Source organism: Apteryx rowi, unplaced genomic scaffold (assembly GCF_003343035.1).
Source record: "Apteryx rowi isolate R43461 unplaced genomic scaffold, aptRow1 scaffold_50, whole genome shotgun sequence".
NCBI classification, from domain to species: Eukaryota; Metazoa; Chordata; class Aves; order Apterygiformes; family Apterygidae; genus Apteryx; species Apteryx rowi.
In genome coordinates, this window is record NW_020450761.1 from 529,310 (window position 1) to 547,708 (window position 18,399).

Sequence of the window (18,399 nt, forward strand, 5' to 3'; positions counted from 1 at the left end):
ATATTTTATTAAAGGTACTTGCATATCAGAGGGCTTGAGAACTTCCTATGGGTTATACAATCCTGCACTGTAAGGAAATGAAACCATTTCCACCATTATCTAATACTCTGTCTAGTTCCAAGTTGATTGATTTTTTTTTTTTTTTTTTTTTTTGTCATTTTGTTGCTCTGTAGCCTATGGTGCTCTGTAGCTTTTATGCTAACCTGGCGTATGGCTCTGTTACATTCATGAGCTTTCAGAAAGAACTTCAGAACCAGATGCACCATTTTTTTTCTTAGCTGTTTTCTTTTAGATCTTTGTTCAAAGTGTTTAGTAACATTGGTTGCAGTTGAATTCCTGATATGTTGCGCTATTAGCCTTTACCTATCTGTGTATTATTTACACTTGTTATGTCTGTTATATATATACATTAGTCCTTGCCCTTATTTACAGTGGCATTATATTTTCATGTGTTTCTGGTTATTTGTGCCCATGCATTTGGAAAAACATATGAAAAACTATTTACACAGGGAGAAAACAAAGAAAACTGACTGCCGGTTGAATAACGGGACTAATGGAGTTAGAGTTGCAGCATCACAGCACATCTGCACAGGGACAGCAAAAGGTAAGACACTTCTCTAAGCTGTTTGTAAGAAACAGTTTCTAACTTTGACTTACTCATTGTTCAGCAGTAAAGGAGAAATTACAAATCTGAAATCTGTTTGGGTGTGAGTCAGCATGTTGGATGTCTAGTCTGTGCTTTGACATGCTGTTTAGAACATACTAGACGCTTTGTCTACTGTATGCAATTGCTTAGGCTATGTCTCCTTTCATGCATAATTGGGAACATCTTAGTAAACCCTTCATAAGTTGTCTTATGTGAGGTGGTAGTTGCAGAAAGAGTCAATGTTAGGCTGCTAGTGTCTAGGCCAATACTTTTACACATCAGTCAGTTATAAGACAAATACTTGTACTATTTAGTAAATTAAACCTCTAAGCCTTCCCCTGCCGCCTCCAGAGGGCTGTGCTATCCATTGGCTTTGTTGTCTCTGTTTTCCAGGCTTCTAATATCAGTTGCAGACTTGCCTCTCCTATACTTAGTTCTCACTGAAGACAGTTGAGAAAGAATTTGCCCTCTTCTATACTGCCCAAGTGGGATGAGTGTTGAAAGCACTCTTAGGAAGTACGTTGTCTTGTTCCTACCTCTACTTGGAGTGCACTCTTTATCAAGCTTTCATTCTTTCCTTTCCTGACTTCTCTGAAATTTTAAGAATTCACGGTTCACAAACTTGGCAAAAATAGGACAATTTTAGAAAGTTTTAGTTAAGAGCTGCACAAGCAGAAATTATGATCTGTAGGAGAGCTTTGCCGTATGCATATCTGAGTGATTACTGTTCTTGTTGTCCAGCAAAACTTGCTGAGCTTTTATGAAGTAACAATAACTTTAGGAAGATGAGTAGTTTTGTATGGTGTAGTGCAAAAATTAAATAGGAAGGCTTTGCCATAGGAGTCTATCCACTCACTACCTGCACATGTTATACAGATGTAAAACTGCCTGCCTGATATCGTTGGTTAGTTATGGCCACTCTGAGAAGGAACTGTAATCCGCAGAGGCTGGAAGGAATTAAGTCCTTCTCGGAGATGAGTTTTCTACTTGATGTTTGTGTACAAACATCAAAATGTCTTCTGATATCCCCTACTGGAAATGTAGTCTTAAAAAAGAATTCATCAAGTTGCAGTCTCAGTCTCTGCCTTGCTTTGTATTGAGGCATGATATGAAATGTTCTATTTTGAGTCAGTAAATCTTAACTACATCATGTTTTCTTCTGTTTTCTCCCTATTTTTAGCTTTTCCGAGTCATCAGTTAGTTACACTTGTAATTTTGAAGAGTTGATACTTTGTGACTAACACTTTAGAATCCTGTTCTCAGTGATTTGAAGCTGATGTTGCTGCTCTAGGTCATTGGATATTCAAAAACACTGGTTAAAATAGTTTGACCAAGTAAAGGTTTAATCAGGAAATGGTTTCAAGAAACAAAACATTAAGGCAGCTTTTTAAACATTTACCCCAACCTGGTATACTTGCTGTTGTGTTCTGTTTTCATCCTGGATTTTTACCAACCAAGGTTTTGGGTTGGGGGTGGAGTTGGCTACTGTCCTTTCCTTGAAGCTAGCCTCTGGCATACTTTCTGTGAGAGAGTCCATCTGTCTTGCTCCTTCACCTCTGAGGCAGAAATTCAAAGTTCAGTTCAGTGGCCAGAGCATTCTAGCTTAACTTCTTGACTTTACTAATAGGATATAAACCCACGCTGTAATCAGGTTTCCAGCAAATGAGTTTCCCATGATCCCATTCAGAATCCAGAAAGTAATTTTGCACTTTTGTCTTTCACCTCCCTTTCCTTAAGAGGTTTTGTTGATACAGTTTCCTTAAAGCCTGCTCTAGAAGAGTTCATTGTGAACAGGCATATTATTTTAATTTTGGTTGCTGAGTTAGCTTTCTGTCTTTGCTTGTGTGATAAAGGAGTATTTAATCTCTTTCAATGTAAATACCTGATTGCTAACATCCAGAGGAAGTTGTTATTGCAGTGTAATTCAGTATAAGCTTCATAAAAATTATTAAGGATCATCATTCTTTTGGCTACTGTGCATAAATGTGATTTGTGCATAAATGTCACCTTTAACAGAAAGGATTTAGTCATCGCGGATACAGGGACAGACTAGTGCTGAATGCGGGAAGTTCAAACATAAGAAATGCGGAGGAAAAATACAGTTGAGTAGGAACACAGGTTAACAAACAGATAACTGCAGTAGCATGATATGAGCAGACCAAAATAATCTCACTTCCATATAGCAGGGTTAAAAATAAAAATGTCAATTTTTATTTTTAGATCTGAATTTGGACACTGGATCTGGTCATGATACATGTGGAGAAACATCATCTGAAAGTTACAGTTCTCCTTCTAGTCCACGACATGATGGGAGGGAAAGCTTTGAAAGTGAAGAAGAAAAAGACAGAGGTTGGATTTGTGGAGAGCGTGCATGAACTTTTGCTTTATTACTTTGACTATTCTTTCCTGTATTAATTTTAATGAGTTTCTCGGTTTTATTAGCTGTTTCTATTTTATTTCTGAACTAGTCACAGGTACATTTTGCTTTGTGGATTTCATGACTAGACTGTTTGAAGACTTTTCAGCGAATAGCAGGAGTGTATTTAAACACTGAGTTTTAGATTAGCATGTATGTGTGTGTCATGCATGATATCTATGTTGTCTGCTTTGGCAGTGTAGATCTCTTGAAAAATTTCAGCAGTATGGTAAATAGAAGAACTTTGTTTGACCTGAAAGGGGCTTGTTTTATACCAAATTATGCTTGGCATGTCTGAGAGATCCTTCTTTTTGTCTTGACTATTGAATTTGCCACTCCTTCAGAATTTGAGTAAACTATGTCAATATCTTTCTAAGTAGACCTGAAATTCCTAATTTTGTGTCCTGCTGTTCACATTTGCAGATGTACACAAGCCAAGGACACACTAGTTAGTTGTGCAGATTGATATAGGCAAGTGTTAGAGATTGACCTAGCTTAATTTGGATGAATGAAAATGATCTTAAATGTATTCTGAGTCAGGATGACATCATTTTACTTTCATCATCAAATTTAATAAACTTTATATATGGGTAAATGAGTCCTGGGAAAGGCAAAACAGTTTCAGATTCATGCTTCTGACTCTCACAAATGCTTGTATCTCTACAGATACAGACAGCAATTCTGAGGACTCTGGGAATCAAAATGCAACCAGGTTTACAGGCTACAGTGCTGTCAGTTCATCAAATATGAACAAATCATCTGCTCAGATCTCTTCAGTGAATAATGAAAATGGAAGCCTTTCAGAAGATCCTTTGAATGCAAAGTTTCAACATATTTCCTTTATGCCTGCCTTACACTGTGTGATGCACAGCGCTGCCCAAAAGCCTGAAGCAGTTGTCCCGCCCCCCATATCTGCAGATGGTAAAACGATGGGAATGCTTGTTACCACACCTGTTGCTGTCTCACCAGTGAGAGAGTCTGCAAATTCACCTCCTGGTGGAATAGGCCCAGCCTCTGGTGAACCTGAGAAACGCCTTGAGCTGATGGCTTCCCCTTTACCAGTCCCATCCACTTTCCTTCCACATTCTGTCCAGCCTGGTAGCCCAGCTTTGCATTTGGCAATACACAGATTGAAGATGCCCTCTCCACAGGGATCATCAGAAAGTTGCACAGTTAATGGACCACAGCAGCCAACAGGCAATTTAAGTATTGGATCACCAAATACTGCCTTTATCCCAGTTCACAACCCAGGTAGTTTTCCAGGATCCCCAGTTCCTACTACAGATCCCATCACAAAACCTGCATCCCAGGTGGTAGGACTGAATCAAATGGTGCCTCACATTGAGGGAAACCCAGGAGCAATCCCTCAGCCTACCAATTTAAAGGTAGTTCTTCCAGCAGCTGGTCTCTCAGCAGCAGCACCACCACCTCCACCAGCTTCATATGCTTTGCCAGGCAGTCCTCACGCTACTAGTGTATTGCCCAACCAGAATACAAATGTGCTAAACACTGTAGCAACTTCCTCACCACCTCAGTCAGCTGGTTTAGGTGTTGGTCAGGTCCAGTCCACTGTTCCTCCTGCAATACCTACGCATACGCCAGGCCCTGCCCCTAGCCCGAGCCCTGCTTTAACACACAGCACTGCACAGAGTGACAGTACATCTTACATAAACGCTGTTGGAAACAACAACACTAATGGGACAATGTTACCTCCACAGCAGTTGGGGTCTGGTCCTTGTGGTTCTTGTGGACGTAGATGTAGCTGTGGGACCAATGGAAGCCTTCAGATTAATAGTTATTTTTATCATAACCCACTTCATGGACAAGTCTACAGAGTTCCATCTTTCTTCACTCTGCCATCACTTTGCAATGGCAGCTACCTCAATCAAGCACATCAAAGCAATGGAACCCAACTTCCTTTCTTCCTGCCTCAGTCTCCATATGCAAACGGGCTTATGCATGACCCAGTAATGGGGAGCCAAGCCAACTATGGTATGCAGCAGATGGCAGGATTTGGGAGGTTCTATCCTGTATATCCAGCACCTAACGTAGTTGCCAACACAAATGGGTCAGGACCCAAGAAGAATGGGAACGTTTCATGTTACAATTGTGGTGTAAGTGGACACTATGCGCAGGACTGTAAGCAGTCATCCATGGAGGCCAGTCAACAAGGTAATCATGATAACTCCCAGCGGACTTGCTTTTGAGTTTAGCAGTTTCTCTTTACCTTACTGAATGTGCTGTTTCTGTTCTTGCAGAAAGGTGTGTGTGCGTGTGTATGTTTTGTGTAAATGGTTGTGCATTAGTGACCTGCTCTAAAACTGCAAAGTATCTTATCTCTGCCTGATAATTTTGTAGAACAGTGCAAGGGAACGGGGTTCACGAGTGTGAAGTTGAAAATGGGCATGATACAGAGCTGGGAAGTCAAACTGTATCAATTCAAAATTGTCACTCTTTTCACCTGTTTGTTTTTGGCATTATGTTGAGACTTGCATGTTGTTTCAATTCTTCCAATCCTATTCAGTGTTTTTTTGATAGAATTCATTGGCAAAAGGTGTAGAAAATATGAATTATTGTGTATGATATTAACTTGGATTTTTAAAACTTGTGAGGATTGAAAAAATTAACTGGCCATTTGATAATTTAACTTTTCTGAAGCTTACCTTTGCACAACCAGCCATCCTTCTGCACCCCATCATGGAATACATAGATGGGAGATGCTTTAACTTTTCAGACAAGTGGCATCAAAGACAAAAATCAATTGGAACAAAAAATTGAAGGCATGGCTTCAGTCTTGCATACCATTACTCTCCCTATCCACAAGAAGGGAGAAAATGCAGAGTTCACATAGAACATAAATTATTTTTTATTCTTGGCCTGTGCCCATTCTGATTTTACTTGTTTTGTCAGACTGGAACAAGAAAGACTAGCCTTAATGGGGTCTTTTTTTCTTTGTGTTTTTTCCAGCAAAGGTAAAATCTATATCTACTGTTTAGATTTTTTTTTAACTGTCATTTTTAGCAAGCAGATTGAAGAAAATAGTGTAAAATCTTAGGACCTACTTTTAAAGGACTGGAGGATGATAGTGCCTTTTGAAGAGCATGTCCATTTTGATACCTTGTAGTGGTTTTGTAATCCATTTTAATTGTAAGCAGTGACTTAGTAGTTCTCTTTCCTGTTTTAGGCACTTACAGACTGAGATACGCACCTCCCCCTCCCCCTTCCAATGATACCTTGGATTCTGCAGACTGAAACAAGTAAACATTGCCTACTTAAACTGAAGCTTGGGAAATTGGGGGAAGGGGTGTGTGGGAGGTGGGGTGGTTGGTCTTGCATTTTTGGGACATTCCCGGTTTTATATTCTTTTGGAATTTTTCATTGCTTTTGCACCTCTGTTCAATACAAAAGAAGAAAGCTGAGTCCCTGGTCTCCTCCTGGTTCTACAAAAGGCTTGCGTAATGCATGTAATTCAAACACACAGCCAAACAATCAAAAAGAGCATTCGAACCATGCTTTTGCACTGAAGACTTGAGACATGTGCAATGTTTACTGCATTAAAAAAAAAAAAGTCCTCTGACCTCTGACATCACTGGTGGAGCAGCCATATGGTGAAAGAAGAAACTTGGTCATGTTCCCCACAATCTTGGTTCCCTCCCTCCCCTTTCTCCTTATGCTGCTGTTTTATTTTCTTTACCCCGTTTGTCCACATGGATTCGTTGGACTTGCATGAGTGGTTTAGTGGTTCATACAGACCCTGCCCATACTCTAAATTGATGCTTATGAATTGAGGGGAGATGTTCAAATGTCCTATTAAGAGAGTCCAAAGGAACACTTGATATGGTATGTGTACTACATCTGATAATACATATACACAGCTCTTGAGAGTCCCAAATAAATGGAAATATGTAGAGCAGGAAGGGGCTGAAACTGTGTGGACTTGAACAGGTTTAGAAAAATGAACAAGCTTAAATTGACAGATTTTACTTCAATTGTAGCTTTTTAGCCTGTATGTTCAGCAACAAAGGTGAAAAAAATGGTATGAATGTTGTACTCAGTGTGTTTGCATTTGTAATGAAAGTTGACAGCATTTTTTCTTTTTTTAAAGCTATTCTACATTGTGTCAACACAGAATGAACGTTACTTGATTGAATATTTTTTTCCTAAACTATTACAGTGTTGCATTGTACTTAGAATGTAAATGTTTTATTTCAAACTGAACAAAAGCTATGGTTTTCTACAAAATAGTCAGGTATTAGTATTAGAACCTGTCTACCAAATAGCAAAGTCACTATTTTATAACAATTTACCACTATGCGTAATTACGGTATAATGTGAAAGACTGAAATGAGTGTTAAGATGGTATTAATCATGTCAGTATCATGAGTAAGTAAGTTTAATGCTGCTGTATTTTTTATTTTATTTTTAAAAGCCAATATATGTACTAAATTGCTTCCAGGTAATATTTGATTTCCTAAAGTGCACTGAGGTTATCTGGAAGATGAGTGTATTTTTTGACTGCTGCATTCAACACCGATGAACAACTACCACTGTATATCCATAGGGTTTGGCATTCCTCACAGTTCATGGCAGAAATGTTTTCTTAATATAAGACCTGGTGTTCAGTAGAGGGATGAAATAAAATCAATCTTTGGTTCAGCCGTCTAATAAATTGCTAAACAAACAAAAAACTTGAAGAAAAAAGCTTGATTACTACATTTCTTCATAGGTAGCATTTATATTTATAGCACCAGTGTACATTTTGAAACTTTTTTCTTGGAGGGGGGAATGGGGAGGGAGGTAGATGAAAGCTTTAATTTAAAAAAGTTTAAGTAGTAAATGAAAATTATTTTGATTAAAATTTTTATTTGATCTGGGTATTTTTGGACCACTTGAAATGAATGAACTGCGTTTGAGTTGAAGTGAGGGTGTTAAACCACCAATGGACTTGTATTGTGAATTACCTGCCAGTTGTACTTTATGGAACTTATTTTATGATTTAAAATACTGTACTGTAAATAGGAGGTATGTTACCTTCTCTTTATTTGTATGTTTACCATATACTTTGATATTTGAAATGTACTGGAAAGGTCACTTATATTTCTAGAAGAGATTGGATTTTATGCAACCTTTTTTCCTTGAATTAACAGCAATAAAAAAAGAAAAAAAAGTACCTGGTGTGCAAGTACTGTCCTTTATCACTGAGAATAATGAAATAAGTCATACTGTGCCCTCTGGGTGTATGGATGAGATTGTGGAAGGTTTTGGCAAGCTACCATTTTGGCTGGAGGCTGTCATTTAGACAAAGTGAGAGTATTTAACTTCAGATACAAGACTGATCTTACCTTAAGTCAGGGTACTGCCTCTTGAGTGAGACTTTAAATAGATGGATACCTCTCGGGAGAGACAGGATGACCTTGTGTGATAGACCTAGGACTTTGACCTAAGCTCTTTCACAACAGTTAAGCCTGTGTTTTGTTCTGATGGCTCCTGGATCTGGGCTGAAACACAGTTTAAAAATGCTTTATTGACTGCTGTGCAATTTGAGCTCGTTGTACTTCTCAGTAAAATGTGTGTGCCTAGTCATGTAGTAACTGGAAAGTGAGATCTTTCTTGCATTGGCTGAGGAGGATAGGACAACAGGAATTGCTGGGACTAGGGAAGCAGTTTAGGAATGTGTGGATTAGCAGCTGAAGGATCTGATCTGAATGTAATGAGCTGGGTAGTAGTGAGAAACAAAAGAGTACTCGTTACTTTGTCACCTTACTTTCCCTCTACTGTATGTCCAGAGTGTCTAATTTCTAGTGCTTAGCAGCAGCTTATCTCCACAGCTGAGGAGTGCAGACTATCTTAGATCTTTATCCCAGCTTACCACCCAGAACAACCTACTTCCTGAGCAACCAACTAACATTATGAGAGAGCTCAAAGTTCCCCATGAACCAACCTCTTTTTTTCTTAGGCAACTTGTGTAATAACAGGGAGCTGTTTAGCCCACATATTGGGCTAACATGATTACACAGCTTCTATTTCTGCAAGCTATCTTGTGTCCCCTCCCTCTTCCCTGGAGTGCATACTGCCTCTGAAAAGGGAATCTGCTACTTGGTGCGCCCTCAGAGATGCTGATAATCTACTTTACCTGACTAGCACCATCTGCATATGTTGCAAGCAGTTGTCACTTGAATAGATCTTAGTTGGAACTGTCAATTCAAAAATCTAAAAAAGCATGACCTCTGGGACAGCAAATTGTATAAAATTCCCCATTGTTCTGTTACTTGCTTGGTTGGAGATCTTACCTACCTATCCTCTTTGGCCATAACACTGGTAGCTGAGCATTCAGGTTTAACTACAACTGCAGTTCAAGAGAGAGAGTATCTCTTCCTCTAAGTGCCCTGGAGATAGCAGAATGCCCTAAAGATCAGCAGGAAATTCCACTAGTGGATTGGCCCTAGAGTGGCCATTCATACTGTCCAGGAGCAACTCCCAAGCACTGCTCCTGGTTTGTATTGCCTGCTGCTGTTGATGGAGAGGAAATTTTCCCTGATAAATAACCTTAGGGTGGTAGTGATGACCTAATGCTTAGATCTTGACTTAGATCCTAGATGCTATGTGAGAGGTGAAAGAGATCTTGTTCAGGTGCAGAGGGCCTATGCATCATGCCAAGAAAGGTCAGAAGTAAAAGGTGCAAACAGTTGTTCTGAGAACTCTGAAACTAGACCAGTGCTGAGCTGCTTTTAATTGCAGAGATGGAAGTGCCATCATAATTCATTTCAGTTTGACTCATGTGCACCTCCAGAAGTGTGCTAACTTGGGCCTCCTACAGCTCCACTCCTAACATCAGGTTGCCTGAATTCTGCACGCACACACAAAAGCAGCGTTGGGCAAGAGGTCTTCCTGCTCACAGCTAGTAATGCTGCCAGCATTATCCACAGTAAATATAAAGGGCAAGTGGATCATGTTTGTGCTTATGAGAAGGAAGTGGAGGTGTCTGACAGGCCTGGTTCAGCCTTCTTCCTTTGAGAAACCCTTCTATCTCAAACCTGCTCATCAAATATGAGAAGCAAGCAACCCCCTGCACTGTTACTGCCTTGGGAGGATCATAGTCCTGCCAAGATGGTATTTGTCTGGCTTGGACCCCTTAAGGCTTCTCGAGTTTGCCTGCCCACAAGCTTGTTTACAGGATCGGAGTTACTTAATGAGAATCCTGAAGTTGCTGTCCTATTAGCTTCTCCTCAGGTTCAAGGACTGTCTCAGTTACATGGATCAGGCTCCAGGTACTAAACTACAATCCTGTGCTCCGCTAATAAGGGAGGAAGAAAATACAAATTTAAAAAAATAATCAGAGAGAGAGAGAAGTTGACTTAAAACCTGTTGATGTAAAGTGCTACTTTTCTGCACTTAATTGTTATACGTCTCAGTTGCTATTTAGTGTAGAGGAACAGAGTTCTGGTTTTGATCCAGTCTTTGAGCTAACAGCTGCAGACAGCTGAGTTCCTTAAACTTATTTAAACTTATGTAATCTTATTTAAATCAGAGATCAAAATGTAAGAATGGCTGTAATTGGTCAGACTAAAAGTCCACCTATGCCTGTATCCTGTCTCCAGCAAGAGCCAGTAGCAGATATTTAGGAAGAAAGTATTTTTAATTAAAAAAAAAAAAAAAGACAAGGTAATTCTTGCAAGTATATCCTCCTAGCAAACTTAAATGAATCTATTCTGAATTCATCTTCACAATAGGTGGCAGCATAACTCTACCAGTTGAATATACTGTAACTTCTGAGACACCATGTAATATGCTTCAGTTTAATTTGCTTTTAGCATCTTCTTGCCATCACAGTAAGCTTATTTGGGGGGTTTCTTTGACTATTTTTGTAACATTTATTTCTGTACAGTTTTCTCATGTTGATAGATTTTCTAGCATGAAGAGCATACTAATTGTTGTCTCAGAAAATAAGCATGTTAAATGCTTTTATCTGAAGTCTTAACTACCTAGAGCTAGGACAGACCAGGTCTGATAATGAAGATTGAAGACTTAAAGAGTTGCAGCCAAATGTTAAAGCTGTGTTTCAAGAACTGCAGAGAATTAGAAATGTTTCTAGATATTTGTATTCATAGAGTGAGGAATGCTTTCTGAAGTTCATGTAGCTTTGCAATCTAGAATATTTCCTGAGGAAGTCCGGTTATCTCTCAGGATAATTTCTCTTATTTGTGTCTCTGTAAATAAATAGTCTGAAGGTCCACAATATAGTATTTAACATCAGATTTTATATTTATCTGGAATGCCTCATGCTCAGGAACATGTTGCCCAAGAGATGCACAGTAATTGAGTCATTCTTTTTTATATTGATACATGCTCCCTGACTAGTGTAAAGGGTCACTGTTGTGTGACTGCATCAATAAAACAATGTACAAAAGCATAGGCTGAAAAAAATGTTGACCTTGGTAACATGATAGAATAACTTTATCTTAATGCTGCAGTAAATAAGGTACCACTGGTACCTTCATTTTAGAACTCTTTCCTTTGATTTAAAATGGTAGTGTTTTACTGACTTCTAAAGTATGTTTTTTCCTGAGATAGAGGATGTTGATGGCTGATACAGAGTTGAGAATTAAGTAATAAGATGCTGATTGGCATGATTAATGGATGATGGGGTTTTCTGCATTAAAAACTTATTTGCCATTTCAGTTTGGTTTTAAAATATTGGCTAGGGACTTCTTAGAAAAAAAAACTTTATTATGTAAAGTACTATTTACATTAAAATATATATGTTTACATTATAATAGTTTTATTTTACAACACTTGTAATTTGAAAGTTAAACCACACTGTTTTCAGCAATTCAGGTCTGTTTTGACTGAAACTAAGTTTTGAAACTGATGACATATCTAGGTAGTCAATATAAAATATGAAATGAATTGTGTTGCTATACAAAACACTTTTTCTTGTTTTTAAGTTTTTTACAGGATGTGCACATGCCGCAGCACAAATTGTGGAGAGTTTATCAGTAGCAAGACTCCTGGATGAAAACATCATGAAACTTATTTTAGTTGCTTCTTAAAGACTGGATCAGCTCAGAGATGCATACTGACAATGATTTCTAGGTATTTCAAACTGCACGTGTAAACCAGTAAATCTTGGCTTCTGTCAACATATAAAATAAAAATCTCAAATGAAAAAACCAGTAATGTGTGAGAAGGGGAAGGGAAAGCAAGAGCAGCAACCAAAATACTAGCAGGCATTGGGGTATATGTGAGATGAGCCAGTTTTCACATTTCATTAGATTTTTTTTTAACCTCAGCCCAGATTCAGTTCATAGCAAAGAACTTCAAAAAGCAATTGCATCTATTTGATACAAAAATAATTGAATTCTGCATCTAATCACGAACCAGTTGACTGTATCAAATACATGTTAGAATCTCATAGAAGTGACTGGCACTTCCTGCAACTGACATAAGGCTAATTTATATGGACTTAGAATAGACTGCAATAATACATGTAAAATCTTATGGAGTTCATAATTCTTAAGCATATACAGAGTTATCAGCTAGATAACACACCCTTTAGAGCATGGGCTCCCTTTGATTTGTTTTCCATTTTTAAGTTAGCCTTCTTTTTTTCTTTTTAACCCTGCTTGAGTGCTGATTATCCTTTAAAATTTCTTTCACATACATATTAGAAACATAAACATGATGGAGGGCCATTTGAAATGTTTTAATCCATGGTATGTAAAACCTCCAAATAATAATATTGAAAACTGCTAATCTGAAATAAGCTAACCTATACAAGGGAGTAACTATTTCAGCTTTAGAGTGCCAGCATCTGTCTTCCAAAGACAGCTAAATAGGAATTGTGACTTAAGATAGCTCTTCTACTTCAAAGCCATCACATTTTTCTTCCTTTTAAGTAAGGATATTTCATTTCGAGAAAGCTCTTAGGTGGAGGAGGCAAAGAATGAGACATTAATTTAGAGTTGGACAGCAAAAAAACCCAAATGTGCTTGGCTACATTTGTTGTAAGCACATAAGTTATGACTGATACCCAAAGGCTGTCATGCTTCCAAAATCTGCACCTCATTGGAGGGAGCAGCTACTCTGACACTTGACATGGTCGTCTCTTCATCCAAGTAACAGAGCTGCTCAAGATTTATGACTTCATTTTCATAAATTTACTTCTTAATCATGTAAGAGAATACTGCAATACTTTTGTTGCCACCTATTGCCAGCAGATTATTAATGCTGTTGCCAGGATGATACAACCAGAGCAAATATTGTGCACTTTTCTATGGCCTAACACAGACCTAAAAGACTGGCAGAAGGAGGGCAGTTATTTCCTGATCAGCACTGTATGTACCAAGGACAAGGGAACAGCTGCCAAGAGACTGGCACAGGATTTTAAAGAAATAGGATCCTGATGTTCAATTTCTGAAGATTTTTTCAGGTACCTGAGTGACCTGTGTTTTCATTTGCACCACGAGCGCCATCGTTCCTGGGAAGGACAACAGGAGCAGCAGGTACTTAGCATTGGAAGATTAGTTTTCTTCAACAGTGACCATCCTGTGGCTTGCAGGTTATAGCTAACCCTTACTTCAGCTCATGATCTGCACTTTCCCACCCTCTCTCCAAAGCACATCAGACACCCTTGAGCAGGGAAATGGCCCCTCTGGGTCAGTGGCAGATGAAATGTATTGTGCCTCCAGCTAAACAGTTTTAAAATGGGCTTTGATTTGTATATGGCTGCAGGTATATTACATTGCAAATAACGGCAGCAGGTTGGATTCTGGGATCCAGGAGGTCCTGTGTGCCACAAGAGGCACCAAAACTGCCCAAGAATTTGGAGTTGGTCTATGGTGCAGAAGCTTTGTTTTCAAATTGTTAAATCATTTCTGCTTTTTTGCTCAATTTTAAAAGCAAAAACCTTCCTAACAAGTAGTCATCTCACGTGGGTCAGGCCAGTTTGACCGTTGCACATATAGCCAGAGTGTGAGTACCTAGAAAGTTTAATCAGTTATTTGGACCCTTACATATTTTTTCAAAAGTCTGATTATTGGCTTGAAGTTTCGTCTTTCAGATCTTCAGCATACATCTTTAACCAGTTTACTTTGGCCAGTTTTAGACTACTTTCATATTCAAAATATTTCAGGCTTACTCAGGCAAAAGGGAGGGCTACATGAGGCCTCTTATTTGCTCTCTTCATTGGTGTGCATTGTCAATCACCCCATATTTTTCAAAGTTTTTTTGTTTAGAAATGTATCTAGTTTCCTTTTGATCTCATTATAGCTCCTTATTTCCATGACCAATCTGGGTAACATATTCCATATGCTTGCTTCCCTTTTGTTAGTAAGCTCTTTCAGTCTCTGTCTTTCTTTGATGGAGGTATACGTCAGGCTCGGTTGATTGCCACTTGAAAGCTGGGAAGTGCCCTTAGTTCTTTGTCAAATTCATTTTGCCTCAAACACTCTTTCTCTTACGCTGTACATAATGTTGCTTTGCTTAGGTGTTTGCATATTTGCAGTAATTGCTTTATCTCTGCCAGGATATTATTTTTACAGCTGCCCTTTCCTTTGATACAAGGAAGTGTTAGCGTTTGAGAGGGAGGGAGCTGGTGGGGGATCAGCAGCAGCTGTTTGCGCTGTCCCTGAGCTGGGCTGTGCAGCACGGACCAGCCACCCAGAGCACCAGCAACTGAGCTTTTCCATAAAGGACAAGAAAAAATACAAGCCAAAGCTAATGTAAAAATGAGCAGATGGCAATGTCAGGGCCCTGAGAGCACTAATAGGCCTTAATGGTCCTGACTGGCCTCACCTGGGGCCTTCCCACTCCACCCTTAGGAGCCCAGTTTAGCTTGGTGGTGTGGTGGTGCTGTCCTTACTAACTCTTCATCTCACGTGTGATCTTTTTTGCAATGTATTGCATGAAAAACCATTCCAGGTAATGGTTTGCTTCTTACTGGTTCTTTGTTAGCTATGGGCCAAAGGACAGCGGGTGGCAGCTGAAGGGAGACAGAGATTATCCGCTTTGCAGATAATGCCACTTAAAATGCTTGATAACTGCAGGAAAACCTAAGAAGAGAAAATGCAGCTGGGGACAGGGAAGGGGAGATTGGAAAAAAATAAACTAAAATGTGGCTGCTAGAGTCACAAAGTATTGTTTATTTAAGGTTGCTTCAGGTTCAAATTCAGTCCCAGATACTCTTGAACTAACTTCAGTCAGGCTACAAATACAAAGCTAATATAATGCTGTGCTGAATCTAGCCTGCTATGTCTCTCCAGTGAAGCAAATGGGCTTTCCAGCTACCCTTTTAGGCAAGTATTTTTGCCTCAAAGCTGAAGGCATTAAATTGTGTGGTTATGTATTTCACTGCTCATTTGAGACCTATTAAAATAAGGTATTACATAGTGAGCCTGAGGCAGCAGGGACAGGTGAAAGAGGGCAGATTTTGCTTTGGACTGTTTTTGCCTTACCAGAGAAAGCAAAATGCATTTTTTAACTTACGGATACAACAGTCTCAGCTCAAAACTTGTTTGTCAGTGCTAGTCACCACATGGGGTCTAAATGTCAGTTTTCCTTCTCTGAGAGAAAGAGTAGTGATGATCTTGTGGCACTGGTTTGGAAATGTAATTGCGAATGCAGTTTGGGGGTTATTTTACTGCCAGAGATGGCACTAGCCTACAGGCTGCTTTTTCCTCAATCTAGTATTTTGCCTGCTCTTTGTTTTATCTATTAAGAGCATAACGGCTTCAGCGCTGGCACTCGTGGGCTGGGTATGTCCATGAAGCCTAGAATGAGCAACTCGGGCTCGGCTGGGCATGGTTATCCAAATGATAGACAACATTGTTTGTCCCTTTATCTCCGTTTCCATAGCATTGCATCTGCTGGGTCTTTTCATCTTCTAATATTTGGCCTCAAACCGTTCTGCTTTGCCTTCTTCTGTATGTGTGTTTTTCTACCTCTTCACTTCCAGTGGGGCAATAGGGTCAATCTCAAAATCCCTTCTTCCAGGCTTGCTGCTGTTGTGCATATTGGACAATGTTTTCAATTCTCTGGTTACACCATTTTCCTGTTTCCACTTTCCATTTCATCACCTTACGAACGCTGTTCTCAGCTATTTGTCTGCCTTAGTGCATCTGCAAAGAACTGGCCCTATCTTTCTTATGTTGATTTCACCATTAGTCTGGCTGTAAGCTAATTCTCAGGGCTATCTTTTCATTTATTTATATATTCCTATTTGAGTTTGTTTATTTTATCATTGTTTTATGTTAGGATGATGTTGTGTTTTACTCTAAGAGCTTTAAAAGTTAAGAAAAATGTTATTGGGGATAAGCTGACTCTCCAGGTTCATTCTCTTCTGAACACCAATCAGGTTGGGCTCATCTTCTCATGAGTAGTGAACATAATTACAAGGGAGAGACAAGGCCTGCCCATGGGTGGGGCAAGAGATGTTGGAAAAGAGCACAGATGCGGTTTCCGTCTGTAGCAGTATCCAAGTGAGAACTTGGACACAGGTGAAGTAGTCACCAGCCTGAAAATAAGTAGGTAGCAGGAAGATGGCAGACCTCTAGATTAGCGAGAAACAAGATGGAAATGTGTGGTGTATCTGGGCTGCCACTGCTGCCCCAGAGACCAAAGCACAGCTCAATTTGGCTCTGTTATAGCCAATGGGAAATGCAAGACTGTGTTCCATGAGCTGGAATAGAAATCCCACATGGCGCAACTTTGGGTCAAACAGGCACATCTCTGTGGTTCTATGGTGCCCTTTCCCTACTTGTTTCTACTGTCTAGAAACAAGATGTTTGTCCTCCCCAAGCTGTTGGACAGCGCAAGGTATTTGGGATGTCTGCTTGGGGGAAAGGGCCCCTGAAGCAGTCATCACTGTGGGGGGTTGAGTTTTGCCTCCCTTGATGGGTTTCCCTGTCTTCTATTAAGAAAAAAATTTGTCTTTTTAAAGACAGGCTGAGAAAGCTTCTCTTTTCTTCCAAAACTTCATGTCCGTAGGCTGCAATGCCGGCTGAGAACAGAACAGTAGTAAAAGACTTTCAAATGAATGTATGCAGATGAATTGCAAACTAAGGAGTACAGGTCACTCTTGCTCAGTCCAGTGTTTGAGATGTTTAATGGCTTTTGCTCATATAGTACCTCTTGCAACTCTCATTGCTCTGTTCCCTTAATAATTGCTATTTTGTCTGTCCTACCCAGTGCTGTATTTGTTATCAATATAGACAGAAGCTTGATTCAGTACCTGCACATAGATATCAATGTCATTTGAGGAAACCTTGGTGTATCCCACCTGGTCTCCAGACACGCACGATCTCCCATAGATCTTGAGCCATGTTTTCTAGCCCTGTTCTGCTGGCACAGATAACTCAGGATGTCTCAAATGGCATGAGACATCTAGGCGTAAGCAACTGAACAAGGACCTCGCTGCATGTGCTTCACCTTGGGAACAATAGGCAAAACTAGATCTGTTATCAATTTTTATCCTTTGTTGTACTAGCTACAAGTGGAATTAAATCTGAATCGGGCAGCGCCTGCTGGATTCTGATAGAGATGTTTGGCACCAGTGCTTTCAAAATTACTATTTTGTCTCTCTCATTCTGCACACTCCTGCTCTCTTTCTCTTGTTTTTCTTCATTCTGAACATTTTCATTATAAGAAGGGCATATACAGCTACTTGTCCTGCTTACATGGAAACTTGTGCTGTTGTGTCCTGCAAGTATGCAGCTGTGTGAATGCATTAGGGTGGGGGAGTGTGTTTGTTTGTTTTAAACACGCAAGGTCTCCAGGATGTAACTATGGCTTGTAGAGGGGTCCTAACAATCATATTATCTGAGGACGTAAGAATCCTTAATGTTAATACCATGTCTCCATGAGAGACAGAGGTACCTTTGTCCCCCTTGCATTGGTGGCAATCAGAGCTTAAGGCATAAATCACGTTGCCTATAGTGGGCATTTGCTTTGGGAGAAGCGCCGGAGACTGGTGTTAAAAGCCCAGGGCTGCCTTTTGGGAACCAGTGTTGTCCTCTGACCGCACGCAGGCAGTGTTTGGGAGGCTGCCACTTGCCATGGGCAGCGTAACGCCAAGGCGTATGCTGATGGTGGACATGTGGCCAAGGGCATCTAGCAAGTGCCTTCACTGTGCCTCACTGACAGGTATATCACTGAGTTCCCCATGTAGGAAGTGTGGAAAAGCTGGAGAGGGGAAGCAGAGGGGATGAGAGCACCTGTGTTAGATGCCTAATGGAGCAAACTCAGGTGTGCAGTCTGTGGCAGAGAAGAAACAAAAACTGTGAAGTCTCTGAAGTCTTGAGCTCCAGGCTCGTGTTCCAGCAGCTGTGTCACCCTTCCTCAG

At 39.9% G+C, this 18,399-nt stretch overlaps 1 protein-coding gene across 6 annotated transcripts in view; it reads left to right on the forward strand.

Annotated features, from left to right (window-relative positions):
* The window catches only part of ZCCHC2 (zinc finger CCHC-type containing 2), a 52,072-nt gene extending 37,050 nt beyond the window's left edge, over nt 1-15,022 (forward strand). For 3 of the 6 annotated variants that reach the window (XM_026079828.1, XM_026079829.1, XM_026079830.1), the window contains 4 exons: nt 510-604; nt 2,867-2,995; nt 3,729-5,234; nt 6,247-6,616. In XM_026079828.1, the coding sequence (XP_025935613.1) occupies nt 510-604; nt 2,867-2,995; nt 3,729-5,234; nt 6,247-6,314 (1,798 nt within the window). In that variant the 3' untranslated portion in view covers nt 6,315-6,616. Of the gene's footprint in view, nt 1-509; nt 605-2,866; nt 2,996-3,728; nt 5,235-6,246; nt 8,303-12,007; nt 13,459-13,491 lie in introns of those variants that run through there. The other 3 variants (XR_003255790.1, XM_026079827.1, XM_026079826.1) reach the window with 3 other exon arrangements.
* Nucleotides 15,023-18,399: the final 3,377 nt, after the last annotated feature.